Raw genomic sequence first — 15935 nt, forward strand, 5'->3', positions numbered from 1 at the left:
ACATACATATATACATGTATATCAGTGTTTTTGCACCATTTATCTGCATATATGTATATATATATATATATATATATATATATATATATATATATATATATGTATATATATATGTAGGCAGACAAACACAGATATATATATATATATATATATAGGCAGACAAACATATATATATATAATATATATATATATGTATGTATATATATATATATATATATATATTATATATATATATATATATAAATACTTACATGCACACATATACATGTGTGTATGTATGTGTTTGCTGAAATTAGTAGAAAAATGTAAAAGTAAAACAAACGAAGAAATTCAAGGAAAATGAAAATAAATAAAAATAGAAAATTAAGAAAAATTGAAACAAAGAGCAAATGACAAAAACCGTACCAAGAGAATGGGACAAAAGAACCAGAGAAACGTAAAACCAAATAATGAGAGAGAGAGAGAGGAGAGAGAGGGAGAGGGAGGGAGAGAGAGAGAGAGGGAGAGAGAATTAAAGAAAGGAAGAAAGAAAGAGAAATACGAATAAACAACGGGAGAATGACAGAAAGCAAAATGGAATCTTGATGGAGATAAAGGTGAATGGGGAGAAAGTGGGAAGAGTGGGAGTATGGAGAAATTGAAGGATATAGTTAAGTGAGGTAAAACTATATATATTGATCTCCTGATTAGATTCGGCCCTGAATCAACACAAGAGGTTTTCTTCTCAGACACATCACATATCCCAACCATGCCTTCCTACACTCTCCACTACTTCAACCACCGTGGCCGTGCTGAGATCTGCCGTATGCTGTTCGCAGCTGCTGGTGTCCAGTACAATGACCGCAGGATCGAATCTTCCGAATGGAGTGGCATGCGCAGCCGTAAGTCACATAGATTATTATTATTATTATTATTATTATTATTATTATTATTATTATTATTATTATTAAGGAGACGAGTTGGGCAGAATCGTTAATATGCCGGACAAAATGCTGAGCGGAATTTATGCCGGCTCCTTAATTCTAAGTTCCAATTCCACTTTGCTTTTCATTTCTCGGGTTCGATAAATTAAAAACAAGTTGAAGTCTGGCATTGGCGTTATCGACTAGCGCCTTCACACCAAACTTCAGACATTGTGCATGCAATGGAAAGGATCATTATAACCATTATTATTATTATTATTATTATTATTATTGAGTGAGAGAGCAGTGCATGCCATCAAAGTGACACTGGGGTAAAATATACGAAGCCCAATATACCCATCATGACTACCCGTCTGATAAAGGTACACCAGGCACATGCATCACAACCATATGTGCGCGACATGGTGATCTCATATCAAGATAAACAGCACATGACCTTGCAGGTGGGGCCCAGTTAGAATTTTCTTCAGATTGAGTAGCCCATCCCGCTCAAACGGTCCCTGAATAAGGGTTGTTTAAGGATGTTGAAAGAACCACCCATGTTTCCAGAGGTGAACTATTCAAACCCCAAAGAATCCCTCTCAACACATGGCTATGATGCTCCCCCACTACTTCTGCTCGTGATCAGAGATGCACATATTGTCAGCCACGAAGGGACATGCTCAACTGGTTAAGGTCAAACAACTGACAAGCAAATCTGTGGTATTGAGCAGAATATTTGCTGTAGCCCATCTTTTATACCAAGACAAAACAATGTACATGATAACACTTCCAATCAGTTAAGATCAGAAGCCATGAGAGCCACTGCCTGGTACTGCATCAGGCATACCTGGTACTGCATCAGGGAATTTATTATTATTATTATTATTATTATTATTATTATTATTATTGTTATTATTATTATTAAAGTCGGCGATCTAGCAGAATCGTTAGAGCAAGCTGTTCCGTTGATCGTATCAGTTGGGACCCTCGTCGTCGTAACCGATAGAGTGCTCCTACTTACTACGTTCAAATTTCGCTGAGGTCAGCTTTACCCCTGATCCTTTTGATGTCGATGAAATAAGTACAAGTTGTGCACTGGGGTCGATGAAATCGATAAGTCCCGTCCTTCAAAATACTAGACCTTGTGACAATAGCAGAAACGTTAAATAATTCTGTAATCATTATACGGGTAAAATGTTATAATCTCCGGTATTTATCATATATGTTTGCTCGTATTTTTGAAAATCATACCTGGTGGTCTCCATCTTTTTGAAATTGATTTTATTGTCGCACTAGACATTCTGATAATTTCGTTTAGAAGATCATTGTACTTTGCCAAACTATCCACCTCCTTTCGAGATGTATATCGGTTTTCAGACATTTTCATTCCACTTCTTGATTATTAAATTTAAAAGCTTTCTTCTTGAGTACTCTTTTACTTGTTTCAGTCATGTGACTGTGGCCATGCTGGGGCACCGCCTTTAGTCGAGCAAATCGACCCCAGGACTTATTCTTTGTAAACCTAGTACTTATTCTGTCGGTCTCTTTTGCAGAACCACTAAGTTACGGGGACGTAAACACATCAGCATCGGGTGTCAAGCGATGCTGGGGGACAAACACAGACACACAAACATATACACACACATACATATATATATGTATACATATATATACGACGGGCTTCTTTCAGTTTCCGTCTGCCAAATCCACTCACAAGGCTTTGGTCGGCACGATGCTATAGTAGAAGACCCAAGGTGCCACGCAGTGGGACTGAACCCGGAACTATGTGGTTCGTAAGCAAGCTACTTACCACACAGCCACTATGTACATTTAAGTTATTTTCCGGAGAACATCCTTTCAGTGTCGATAGAATAAGTACCGGTTGAAGATTGGGGTCGATGTAACCGACTTACTCCCTCCCCTGAACTTGCTGCCCTATTATTATTATTATTATTAATATTATTATTATTAACGCGGTGACCTGTCAGAATCGTTAGTACGCCTGTCAAAATGCTTGGCGGCAACGTTGTGAGTTCAAATGCCGCAAATGTTGATTTTGGCTTTCATCCTTTTGGGTCGATAAAAATTAGTACCTGTTGATTACTTGGGTCGATGTAATTGACTTACCCTATGCCGAAATTGCTGGCCTTATACATAAATTTAAAATCATTATATTATTATTATTATTATTATTATTATTATTATTATTATTATTATTATTATTATCATTATTGTTGTTGTTGTTGTTGTTGTTGGTTTTGTTGTTGTTGTTGTCATCGTCGTCGTTGTTGCTGTTGTTAGTATTAGTGGTGGTGGTAGTATCAATCATTATTAGAGCATCGGAACAATATTTCTAGTATTTTTTCAGGCTATTTAACTCCAAATTCCACTGAGGGCAATTATTATTATTATTATTATTATTATTATTATTATATTATTATTATTATTATTATTATCCTAGGCGGCGAGCTGGCAGAAACGTTAGCACGTCGGACGAAATGCTTAGCGGTATTTCGTCTGCCGCTACGTTCTGAGTTCAAATTCCGCCGAGGTCGACTTTGCCTTTCATTCTTTCGGGGTCGATAAATTAAGTACCAGTTACGCACTGGGGTCGATATAATCGACTTAATCCGTTTGTCTGTCCTTGTTTGTCCTCTCTGTGTTTAGCTCCTTGTGGGTAGTAATAAAATAGGTATTTTGTCTGCCGTTACGTTATAATCCGCCGAAGTCGACTTTGCCTTTCATCCTTTCGGGGTCGATTAAATAAGTACCAGTTACGCACTGGAGTCGATATAATCGACTTAATCCGTTTGTCTGTCCTTGTTTGTCCTCTCTGTGTTTAGATCCTTGTGGGTAGTAAAGAAATAGGTATTTCGTCTGCCGTTACGTTCTGAGTTCAAATTCCGCCGAGGTCGATTTTGCCTTTCATCCTTTTCGCGTCGATAAATTAAGTACCAGTTGCGGAAATTTAATACCAGTCCCCCAACCACAAACCTTCAGGCCTTGTGACTTTAGTAGAAAGGATTATTATTATTACCATTATTATTATTAATATTATTATTATGAAGACGGCGCGCTGGCAGAATCGTTAGCACGCCGGGCGAAATGCTCAGCAGTATTTCGTCTGCCGCTACGTTTTGAGTTCAAATTTCGCCGGGCTCGACTTTACTCTTCATCCATTCAGAGTCGATTAAATAAGTACCAGTTACGCACTGGAGTTGATGTAATGGACTTAATCCCTTCCCCCAAATTTGAGGCCTTGTGCTTCCAGTAAAAAGGATTATTATTATTACCATTATTATTATTATTATTATTATGAAGACGGCGCGCTGGCAGAATCGTTAGCACGCCGGGCGAAATGCTCAGCAGTATTTCGTCTGCCGCTACGTTTTGAGTTCAAATTTCGCCGGGCTCGACTTTACTCTTCATCCATTCAAAGTCGATTAAATAAGTACCAGTTACGCACTGGAGTTGATGTAATGGACTTAATCCCTTCTCCCAAATTTGAGGCCTTGTGCTTCCAGTAGGAAGTATTATTATTATTATTCGTAGTAGTAGTAGTAGTAGTAATGATGCTAGTGGTAGTATCAAGCATTAGATCTTCGGAACTATAGATTTAATATTTATTCCAGCTATTTACCTTCAATTTCACTGCTTTTCCCTTTGGGGTCGATAGAATAACCTGCACTATCGATATTATAGGCTTACGGCCACCACACAAACTGCCGGCATTGTATATAAAATGGAAACCATTTGCTATGTCGTCGAAGCGAATGAAAACCGTTGTGTGTGTGCGTTTGTGCGTGTGGATGTATGTTTATGTGTGTGATAATGTATGTATTTGTGTATACATACATGTGGGCGCACATGTGTGTGTGAGTGTGTGTAAAGAAAGATATATACGAGGAGGTGCTGAAAAGTTCCTGGTTTTATGGGTTTCGCGAAAGGCCTGATTGGAGACCCGACATTCCGAGTTCTTTTACAGAGCTTCGAAAAACTGAAGGACCACTGCAATAAGTGTGTGAATCTGAGAAGGAAATATCTATATATATAAAACTGTAGTTGTGTGAGTGTCTGTCCCCTTCGATTTAGATTCCTAACTACTCCCACATTTTGCGGTGCAGTTCAACCAAATTCGGGTATCTTATAGTCGTGATTCATATCGAGCCCGTCTGAGTATTAGCGCGCGTCTACGATGAGTCTACGATTTTAAAAATAATTTAACATCATTTTTTATTCCATTTTAATGCATAATTTTTCGTGTGTCGATGGCGGCGGAGTTGGCGTCCATGGTCACACCTGCACCTGTTTCCTTCTCCCCCTTCTTCCCTCCCTCGTGAAGCTGTGGGGAAGGGAGTGTAAGGAAATCAACGTCGTAATGCGTTGTCAAGGAGACCAGCGTTCTTTTAGAACAACGACTTCATGGCTTGAAGACACCAAAACAGAAATGGCTAAGTAAGCCCGAATTGGCATCTATAAGGGAAGTAACTCTCTAAAAATGCTTATATAGTTATTTCCCTTACAAACCCGAGCAACGCCGGGCGATACTGCTAGTGTTGAATAAAATCATAATTAACTGATCCTCTTGTATTTCATTCTATCGCAAGCCAGGAACTTTTCTGTCCCTCCACGTATATATGTGTGCGTTGGTTGCGTGCAAGCTTATATCTCTTTGTCTTGAAATCGCGTGATAGGTGTAAACGAATGTCACCTTATCAGCGCTGTCTTTCGCTTTTAATTTCTGTGAAAATATGCTTAGCCTTTGGGGAAATATTTCCTTCCATGAAAACATTGGTACTTTGACCATAGGAAGCATATCCATCCATAGGAATCCCGCCTCAAGAAATTATGTTTGACTTATGCGGGCACGGAAAAGTGGACATGAAACCCATAATGATGATATTAAGGCTCCCTTACTTCACACTCACAGCCTCTCCCTTCCTCTCTCTTCCTCTCTCTCTTCCGCTCTCTCATCTCTCTCATCTCTCTCTTCCTCTCTTTCCTCTCTCTTCCTCTCTCTCATCTCTCTCTTCCTCTCTCTCATCTCTCTCTTCCTCTCTCTCATCTCTCTCTCTTCCTCTATCCTCTCTCTCTTTCCTCTCTCTTCCTCTCTCACTCACACACACACACGCACGCATACACACACGCGCACACACACTGCACACACACACACACACATGCACACACGCACACGTGCATTCACACGCACACGTACATTCCCCCCACACACGCACACACACACACACATACACTCTCTCTCTCCCTCTCTCTCTCTTACACACACACATTCAATAATATATAGTAATAAATAAATTTGGTCTTTTATTAATTTATATTTCAGGAATGCCATGCTCTATGCTGCCTATGCTGGAGATTGACAACAGGACCCAGATTCCACAGAGTATGGCAATTGCCAGATACTTAGCCAGAGAATTCGGTAAGGACACAAATCTTCTGCTTAATATTCTTGTAGTGTGACAGATAAATTTAAATTATCCAATAAACAAATTCCTCCTTATTTTCTCCTATTTTAATTTCGATGTCAGATTAAGTAGGTTGGATGGAAGCCACGTTTTCTGGAACACACTTATCCCGCTGCTTAAATTGATTATGTCACAAAGTTTCTAGGACATTTGATTTGAATTTAATATCACATAGACAGGCTGCCATTTAAAGAATTGAAAGTCGTTTCTATTCTAGCGCGAAATCATTTGTCTTTTCGTTATTCATTCAAACTGATAATATTCAAATTACGTTTATTAACAAAGAACAGACGACTTCACTGTCTTGACTTGAATAAGTAAAAAAAGAAACAAGCAAAGAATTCTTAACACGTGGCATTTATAACATTATATAACTTTATAACACTACTAGTGAGACCAGACCTGCGACAATGCCAATAACTTTATCAAGTTAATGCATCAGTAGCTACATCATGTGCGGCAACGAACATCTCAATGGACAATAGTATTATCTCTGAACAAATCTTTTATTGCAGGTTTCCATGGCAAAAATAATATGGATATGGCCAAAGTTGACTACATCTCAGACTGCTTCTATGATATCATGGATGATTACATGAGAATGTATTACGACAGAGAGGGAAGAATGATGGTAAGTGTAGAACTAGAAAAATCTTGTTTGAGTATCTAGAATTTTACACTGAATGAAGAATTACAAGTAAAATTGAGGCAAGCTAGACTAATTACTACGTGTAATTATTGATTTCAAATTATGACAAGTCCTCAGGTCGATTTGTTCGACTGAAAGACCTTCGAGGTGGAGCTCCAGCATGACCGCAGTCAAATGACTGAAACAAATAAAAGAATAAAACACCGCAATTTAAGGTGAAACGATTACATCGACCTCAGTGTTCAACTGGTACTTATTTTATCGACCAGGAAAGACAGAGTCGACTTTGGAGGAATTTGAACTCAGAATATAAAGATATGAAATGCTGCAAAGCATTTCGCCGACGTTACTAACAATTCTGCTGCCTCGCAATCTTATCACGTGTAATTATTAAACAATTTATTTTCTTTGGAAATGAGTTCTTATATGAATAATTCAAAGGCGGTGCCCAAGAATGGTCTTAATCTCTGGCTAAAACCATTGAAAAATTAAAGATAAAGGAAACGTTTTTCTGAGGTTTAGTTTACAGTGGTAAATAGTTTGTGAATGGAATGGAGCAAATCTGTTCCATTCATTTAACCACAAAGCCATGTTCAACTATACTCTCATTTTACTCTTTTACTTGTTTCAGTCATTTGACTGTGGCCATGCTGGATGGAGCAAATCGACCCCAGGATTTATTCTTTTTTACTTATTCTATCGGTCTCTTTTGCCGACCCGCTAAGTTATGGGGACCCAAACACACCAGCATCGGTTGTCGAGTGATGTTGGCGGGAACAAACACAGACACAGAAACACACACACACACACACACACACACACACATATATATATATATATACGACGGGCTTCTTCCAGTTGCCGTCTACCAAATACACTCACAAGGCTTTCGTCGGCCCGAGGCTATAGTAGAAGACACTTGCCCAAGGTGCCCGCAGTGGTACTGAACCCGGAACCATGTGGCTGGTGAACAAGCTACTTACCAGACAGCCACTCCTTCGCCTATGCAAAATAAAAAGAGAATATTAAGAAATAGAATAATCGGGAGGGGAACATTGTTACCTTTGCAGGATCATTCGTGCACCAGAAAAGTTGCTTGTGATACTTAATTTATGTTCTTTTACATTCAATCTTCAAATACCCTTGAGGTTAAATTTGTCTGTCATCCTTTCGGGAACGTTAAAATAGAATATTATATATTAAATCTACCACCGGAAAGCAAATATATATATTTCTTTATCATCCACAAGGGGCTAAACATAGAGGGAACAAACAAGGACAGACGAAAGTATTAAGTCGATTAGATCGACCTCAGTACGTAACTGGTACTTAATTTATCGACCCCTAAAGGATGAAAGGCAAAGTCGACCTCGGCGGAATTTGAACTCAAAACGTAGCGGCAGACGAAATACCGCTAAGCACTTCGCCCGGCGTGCTATTGTTTCTGCCAGCTCGCCGCCTTCCGCAAAGCAAATATATATTTTCCTGTTTACGTGTAAGAAATGCAGTCCTTAGAGGGTTAAGTGTCTATAGCTGTTGAAGTATAACGACGCAGATAAACGTGCCCCACAGTACGATGAGGTCATTTGCAGCCCAGTTCTGCGTATTTTCTTTGCACATTTCTACAAGATGAATTTACTCCTGCGACAGATATTGCTGAATTTTTCCCACGCTTGAATTTACACGATCGTGTCAAATACAAACGGAAACAACTTTATTTTAATCATCACTGCCTTGCGTGTCTTTAATGAATTGATTCCAGCCTGACAGATTTAATACGCTTTTTTTCTTTTATTATGTTTATTTTCATTATATTTAATACGCCTTTTCTTTCATTATATTTTTGTTTATTTCATTTCAGTTTGATAAAATGTCTGACATGCGCCAAAGATATTGTGACATGGATAGTAGACTGGTACGTATAATTCCCTCAAATACTGTATAAACTAATTGTATATATTTCACTATAGTACAGTACTTTAAGAAAAATTTTGCGCACAAGTTCTTAAGGTGTCTTATAAAAACCATTGTATGAATCCGCTTTTTGCTTCGATGGTAGCTTTATTGTGGAACCGGAATTGTTGAAATGCCAACATAAAATGTTCCTTATTTATTTCGAACATCATCTGAACATTGGTGCTCTTCAGTGAAGCTATGATGTTATGAAGAATTCAATTAGCACCCTTTTAGAGAATGCTCCAAACGAAGTGGTCTATGGGATTTAAATCTGGCGTGTTTGGAGGCCATAGGTTTGATGCTACATGATTGTAAAGTTTATTAGACATCGATTCTTGGTTTTATGTAGGTTTTGTGAGGAGGTCTCGAGTCAAGTAACTCGTATGGCCTTCCACTGTGCATCTCATGCATCTACAGTTTAATGACTGTCTGCAGCATCTCAACGTATCCAGCAGCATTATTTCTTAGACCATGTTCCTGAACCTTAGTGTGCATCAATCTTGGGACATTAAAGCTATCGGCAGATAACCATCTTTCATTTCTCCTGTTAGAAGTTTGGCCTTGGTCGAAGTTTTTCGCATCAGAGAACAACAAAAGCATACCATGTTCGTAAGGACTTTAAACCTCTTTAACTAACCGATTAGCAGGGATTCAGATGCTTTTCCTAAGTTTCTGCGGATATGAATTAACCTGCCTTAAGTACATAGGACTCGTGCTGAATATCTAAATCGCCGTATTCCGGAAATATGGCAACAATGAGCGCATGTCTTTCCATTTTTTACGTTAGCATATCCTCTCCCGAGAGAATCTGAAAGAAATAAAAACACTCCATTTGCTTTGAAGAGTGTAATATACTGATAATTGAACATCCTCAAATACCACCTGCACACTGTGAACCAGGGATTGCCAACCATTTTCTGTCTATGGACTCCTTTGATTACTATTTTATTCTAGTGGACAACATCACCATTCAATATGTAAAAACTAGTTTTATTGAAACTTCCTATTTTGTTTTTCACACATTAGTTTGTGTAGGTTGAACTAATGTAAAATGTTAGAGAAAGAAACCCAGCTGTTTCTTGCAATACATACCAATACATACATCTAAAGCAAAATTAAAATACTATTGTCGATCTCCAACTTACTATTTTGCTGCATGGACCCAGCAAAATCTTATATGGACCCCAGTTGAGAATCATTGCTGTAGAGTATAGTGAAAGTAATAGACATCGGTCTCTTGTTTATTATATCTAATGGACACATTCTAGTACACAAATATACTTCTGTGTTTATCTTATATTGCAAATTGCGATAACAGCGCTGTTGACTGCAGGTTTCCAAAGAATCAATCACAAGTTTACTGAACCTCTGACCACGCAACAAACAAGGGCGTGCCGTCTTATTTTCGGTTTCTGGCTAATGTTGTCATCTTTTGGCGACGTAAAACGCCGAACAACACACGCACGTGCACATACACACCCACCCACACACATACACACATACACACACACACACATGCACACACACACACACACGCATACACATACACACACACACATACACACACACCTACACACTGCACAAACTCATATATTTACACATGGACGTGCATATATATACAACAGAAGAATACACAGTTTCTGACATCCAAATTCCCCTCTCGAGATATTTGTCAAGTCCGAGGTAGCGTATCCGTACTGGGATCAGACTTCGAATAACTTGCTTGCATATATCTGCTACTTTTTTTTACTTCTATATCTTTCTTTTTGTCGATGTGAATCAACACACACACACACACACACACACACATATATATATATATATGGATCAAAGCAGTTTGATTCAAATTCGTTGGTACTCTCGAGTTTCAAGCGTGATGCTAGTCAAGAGACATTTTGAAAGACGACTAGCATAGTGCTTGAAATTCAAGAGTAAATGAATTTGATTCAGATTGTTTTGATCCGTACATGTAACTCCCAATAAATTGGCTGGTCCACTCACTCGTATATGTTTATATATATATATATATATTTGTTTGTTTCGTCTTTAAAGTCGTTTTGTTATGTGTTCATTTTCAGGGACTTGAATCACGCTCAGAGATGCGCAGCGAAATGCGTTCCGAAATGCGCAGCGACATGCGTTCCGATATGCGCGGCGATATGCGTTCCGATATGCGCGGCGATATGCGTTCCGATATGCGCGGCGATATGCGTTCCGATATGCGCGGCGATATGCGCGGCGATATGTGCGGTGATATGCGTTCCGATATGTGCGGTGATATGCGCGGTGACATGCGCGGTGACATGCGCGGTGACATGCGCGGTGACATGTACGGTGACAGTATGAGCGATAGCAGAATGGTAAGTATTTTAAGCGTATTTACGAGACTATGCTACCTGAACGGTTGCGTAGATACACACACACGTATACAAACAAGCACAAACACGTATATCGCCATCATCATCATCATTATCAATATCTGCTAGAGTTTACTCGGGCAATTTAACCCTTGCACTCCATCAATTTCGGACTTACATAAATCGAGGGAGGTATCCGATGATTTGATCTGAGGTTGTATTAGGACAAACAACTCGAGCGCGGCGGTGCTTTGGCATCTACAACAGTAATTCACTTGCCAGCTCTTGGTAGGTTTCCTGCAAAGTGCAGGTATCCTTCTCTTTCAATAATGGAAGCAGGCAGGAGATCTCCATACAGTTGTCTCTTGATATGATGATTCACTCTATTACTCTTTTTCTTGTTTTAGTCATTTGACTCCGGCCATGCTGGAGCACCGCCTTTATAGTCGAGCAAATCGACCCCAGAACTTATTCTTTGTAAGCCTAGTACTTATTCTATTGGTCTCTTTTGCTGAAGCGCTAAATTACGAGGACATAACCACACCAGCATCGGTTGTCAAGCGATGTTGGGGGGACAAACACAAACACACAAACACACACACATATATACATATACGGCGGGCTTCTTCCAGTTTCCGCCTACCAAATCCACTCACAAGGCTTTGGTCGGCCCAAGTAGAAGGCACTTTCCCAAGTATATATATGTATATATATGTATATATACGGGTAAAGACTTCCTTCGATCATGAATGACCATGGGCTTGCATCTAGAAATTTATCCTCCAAGGCACAAGTCCGGACAATGTTGTTGCTTTTATAGAAGACTATTAGTCGCCCATGTAATTCAACCTCTCCTCTTCACGCCATCGATGTTATCCGGTTCTCGTCAATCACCGAAGTTAAGAACGTCCAGCCTAGTGGTTACTTAGATGGGTGACCGCTTGGGAAACCCAGGTGCTGCAAGCATTTAACACACCCGTACACACACACTCACACACACACACATATTCGATGGGAGAATTGTGTTGTGTAAGACACTATACGTATTTTCCAAGAAGTTATATTACGAGGAGAAAAGAGGAAAAAAAAATATCTTCCTTGTCTATACTTTGATTATATTCAAGTAAGAAAGGAAGGTTTGAACTGTCTGAGCGTAAATCGGATTGTCGATACTCCGATTTCCAACGATATTATTGAAAATCATATTACTTTGGCGTGACTGTTGTATGACATTTGCACATGTACACACATTTATAATCAATCAATTCCTTAATCAATCAATCAACAGTCGGTCTCTCTCTTACTCTCTCTCACACTCTCTCTCTATCTCGTTCTCTCTCTGTATATACATGTGTGTGTGTGTGTGTGTGTATATCTATCCGTCCATCTTCTCAACTTTACCTAGCTCCCTACTTATCTATCTATCTATCTATCTATCTATCTATCTATCTATCTATCTATCTATCTATCTATCTATCTATCTGTCTGTCTATCTATCTAACTATTTATCTATCTATCTATCTATCTATCTGTCTAACTATTTATCTATCTATCTATCTATCTATCTGTCTAACTATTTATCTATCTATCTATCTATCTATCTATCTGTCTGTCTGTCTGTCTGTCTATCTAATTATCTATCTATCTATCTATCTATCTATCTATCTATCTATCTATCTATCTATGTATCTATCTATCTATCTATCTATCTATCTATCTATCTATCTATCTACTTATTTATTTATTCATCTGCCTGTTCCTAATTAATTGATATTTATCCTTACAGATGGAAATGCGCATGAGATTCCAGGAGACCTGTCGCAGAGTTCTTCCATTTTTAGAGAGATGCTTGGAGATGCAACACGGTGGAAACCAATTCTTCCTGGGTGACCATGTAGGTGTAACAGTGTGGTGTATATTTCTATATTTGGGTATACAAAATCGAGTAAAGCAGCGTGCATATGTGTGTGTGTCTATGAATAACTATGAATAAATAAGCGCGTGTAGAGACATGTATATGTGTGTGTGTATGTAGGCGTTTGTACGCATTTATGTGTGCGAATGCGCATTCATGTCTTCTATTGATGAGTATTAGTTTATAGATGCAAATTTGTACCTTAGGCAAGCAGGCGGAGAATAATTTACAGATGGTAAAGATCTTCGAACGGTTTCATACATTGACACGTACGCACACGCACACATGCACACACATACGTATATACATATACTTACACATACATTCATACAAGTATACATACATTTATGCACGAGATTACCCTATATATGTATATATATATATATATATAATAATAAATATTAGGGAATAAATCCAAATTTACGGGGAAAAAATCAGATTTAGGATTAAATCCAATTTTATAGTAAAATATTATATAATATTAATTAGAGACAAAACCACTATTTTGCAAAACAAACAAGGAAAGACTTAATCAATACATAAAATTTTATTAAAATTTTATGTATTGATTAAGTCTTTCCTTGTTTGTTTTGCAAAATAGTGGTTTTGTCTCTAATTAATATTATATATATATATATATATATATATATCGTTTTTGGATTTGGTTTGCAAGATTCATTATTTGAGTTCGTGTGTTGAAGCATATTCTGTTGTGTCTGGGGAGAGTCATTTTCTTTTTGTGCCTTATAATGTAATACACTCACTGGCAAAATTTCCACTTTTCTCTTATTTTTATTTTCCTAAAATTTTCGCTGCGTCTTGCAATCTTTTCAATAGACTATTGAATAGGTTGTAAGGTGCAACGAACATTTTAGGAAAATAAAAATAAGAAATAAGTGGAAATTTTACCAGTGAGTGTGTTACATTATAAGGCACAAAAAGAAAATGACTCTCCCCAGACACAACAGAATATATATATATATATATATACACACATACACGAGTACACAAATGCCCACACACACACATATATATATAAGAATGCGTAGATACGCGCAACAGACACATACATATGCAGGCACATGAGCGCACATACGGACACGCAATCGTATGTATTTGTATGCATACCACTACACTCCTATACACATACATACACACGGGTACAACCGCGGTCACACATGCACATACAATGTGCGTTGCATCTGGTGCTAATGCATCGTTCCAAGCCCACTAGGGAACAGTGCAACTTGAAGCCGAAAAGATTGTTGAAGCCGAAAAGATTCTGGTGCTAATGAATGCTTTTTTAAACTCCATCTTCTACATAAAACCTATCCGTCTGTCTGTGCATACATTCATGTATATATTCGATCTAGAAGAGATTTTCCGATAAAGCGTCGAATTTGTAAGGGCTATGGTCGATAACTTATGAGGGATAGGCTTGTCTGCGTCCTCTGCGTCTTCTTTTGCTGTCCTCCGTATGATCCACTGTCATCTTTCCTTGAAACATATTACCACTATATATATATATATATATATATTATATATATATATATATATATATACAAAAAGCAATAAAGATTCAAGTTAATTTAAATGAATTTACTTGAATATGGTACCTAACTTAGATGCACCAAAAAAAAACTATACGGTTTTAACAATACAGTAATGTGGGGTGATTATAAGCGAGAAAGAAGCAACAAGAATGGATAGGTTTTTAGTACAATCGTTTCATATCCTCATATCTCTGGAAATTCATATGTACACCATGGATTAAGTCACCTTCTCTGTGATGCTATTAAAACTTTTTTTAAATTCTGTGATAAGACTGTACATCATCTTTAAAGAACTTTAATGAACTTTGGAAATCTGTTTATGTTACTTAATTATCTACATTACTTCATGAGTATAGCCTCAACCACTAGGATGTCTAGAGAACTCACATGTATTTTAGCTGATAAGTACGGGACACGTTTATATGCTGCAATTTTTGCAACTTTTAATAAAGCCTGTCCTTGTATGAAACGATTGTACTAAAAACCTATCCATTCTTGTTGCTTCTTTCTCGCGTATATATATATATATATATATATATATATATATATATATATATTATATATATATATATATATATATATATATATGTATATAAAGGTCCGAATTACACAGAATACAAGTGACATAGGGAATTAAAGGGGTTGAAGTACAGTGTTACAATTCCAACAGCTGTTTCTTGGGGCTCGGTGTTCCAATAACGTTTGTAGATTAATTCTATCGTAGGATGATGAAAAGATCCTCCGTCTTCAGAGAAGAGATCTTACATATGAGGTGTTAAAGGAAAGAAGTTCACAGATGTAATAATTTAGTGAAGAGCTTAGCTTTACCACCTCAAATATATGATCTCCTCCTTGAAGATGGAGGTTCGTCTCATCCTGCGATGGAATCAATCTGCAATTATTATTTTGGACCATCGAGCTCGCAGAAACAGCTGTTGGATTTGTAATAATTCTTTTCAACCTCTTTGATTCTCTATGCCATTTATATTCTGTGCATGTCAGACTTTTGATATGTATACATATATACATATGCATATATATGCATGTATGTATTTGCATATATGCATGCATATTAAATCTATATATATTCATAAACCTCGAATCTGCTACATTCCAT

At 37.7% G+C, this 15935-nt stretch overlaps 1 protein-coding gene across 1 annotated transcript in view; it reads left to right on the forward strand.

The window, feature by feature from the left end:
* The first annotated feature begins 679 nt into the window (after positions 1-679).
* The window catches only part of LOC115212201 (S-crystallin SL18), an 18787-nt gene continuing 3531 nt past the window's right edge, over positions 680-15935 (forward strand). Inside the window, exons 1-6 of the mRNA XM_029781039.2 lie at positions 680-881; positions 6247-6342; positions 6904-7019; positions 8899-8952; positions 11072-11353; positions 13137-13244. Of these exons, the coding sequence (XP_029636899.1) occupies positions 749-881; positions 6247-6342; positions 6904-7019; positions 8899-8952; positions 11072-11353; positions 13137-13244 (789 nt within the window). The 5' untranslated portion in view covers positions 680-748. The remainder of the gene's footprint in view (positions 882-6246; positions 6343-6903; positions 7020-8898; positions 8953-11071; positions 11354-13136; positions 13245-15935) is intronic.

Source organism: Octopus sinensis, linkage group LG5 (assembly GCF_006345805.1).
Source record: "Octopus sinensis linkage group LG5, ASM634580v1, whole genome shotgun sequence".
NCBI classification, from domain to species: Eukaryota; Metazoa; Mollusca; class Cephalopoda; order Octopoda; family Octopodidae; genus Octopus; species Octopus sinensis.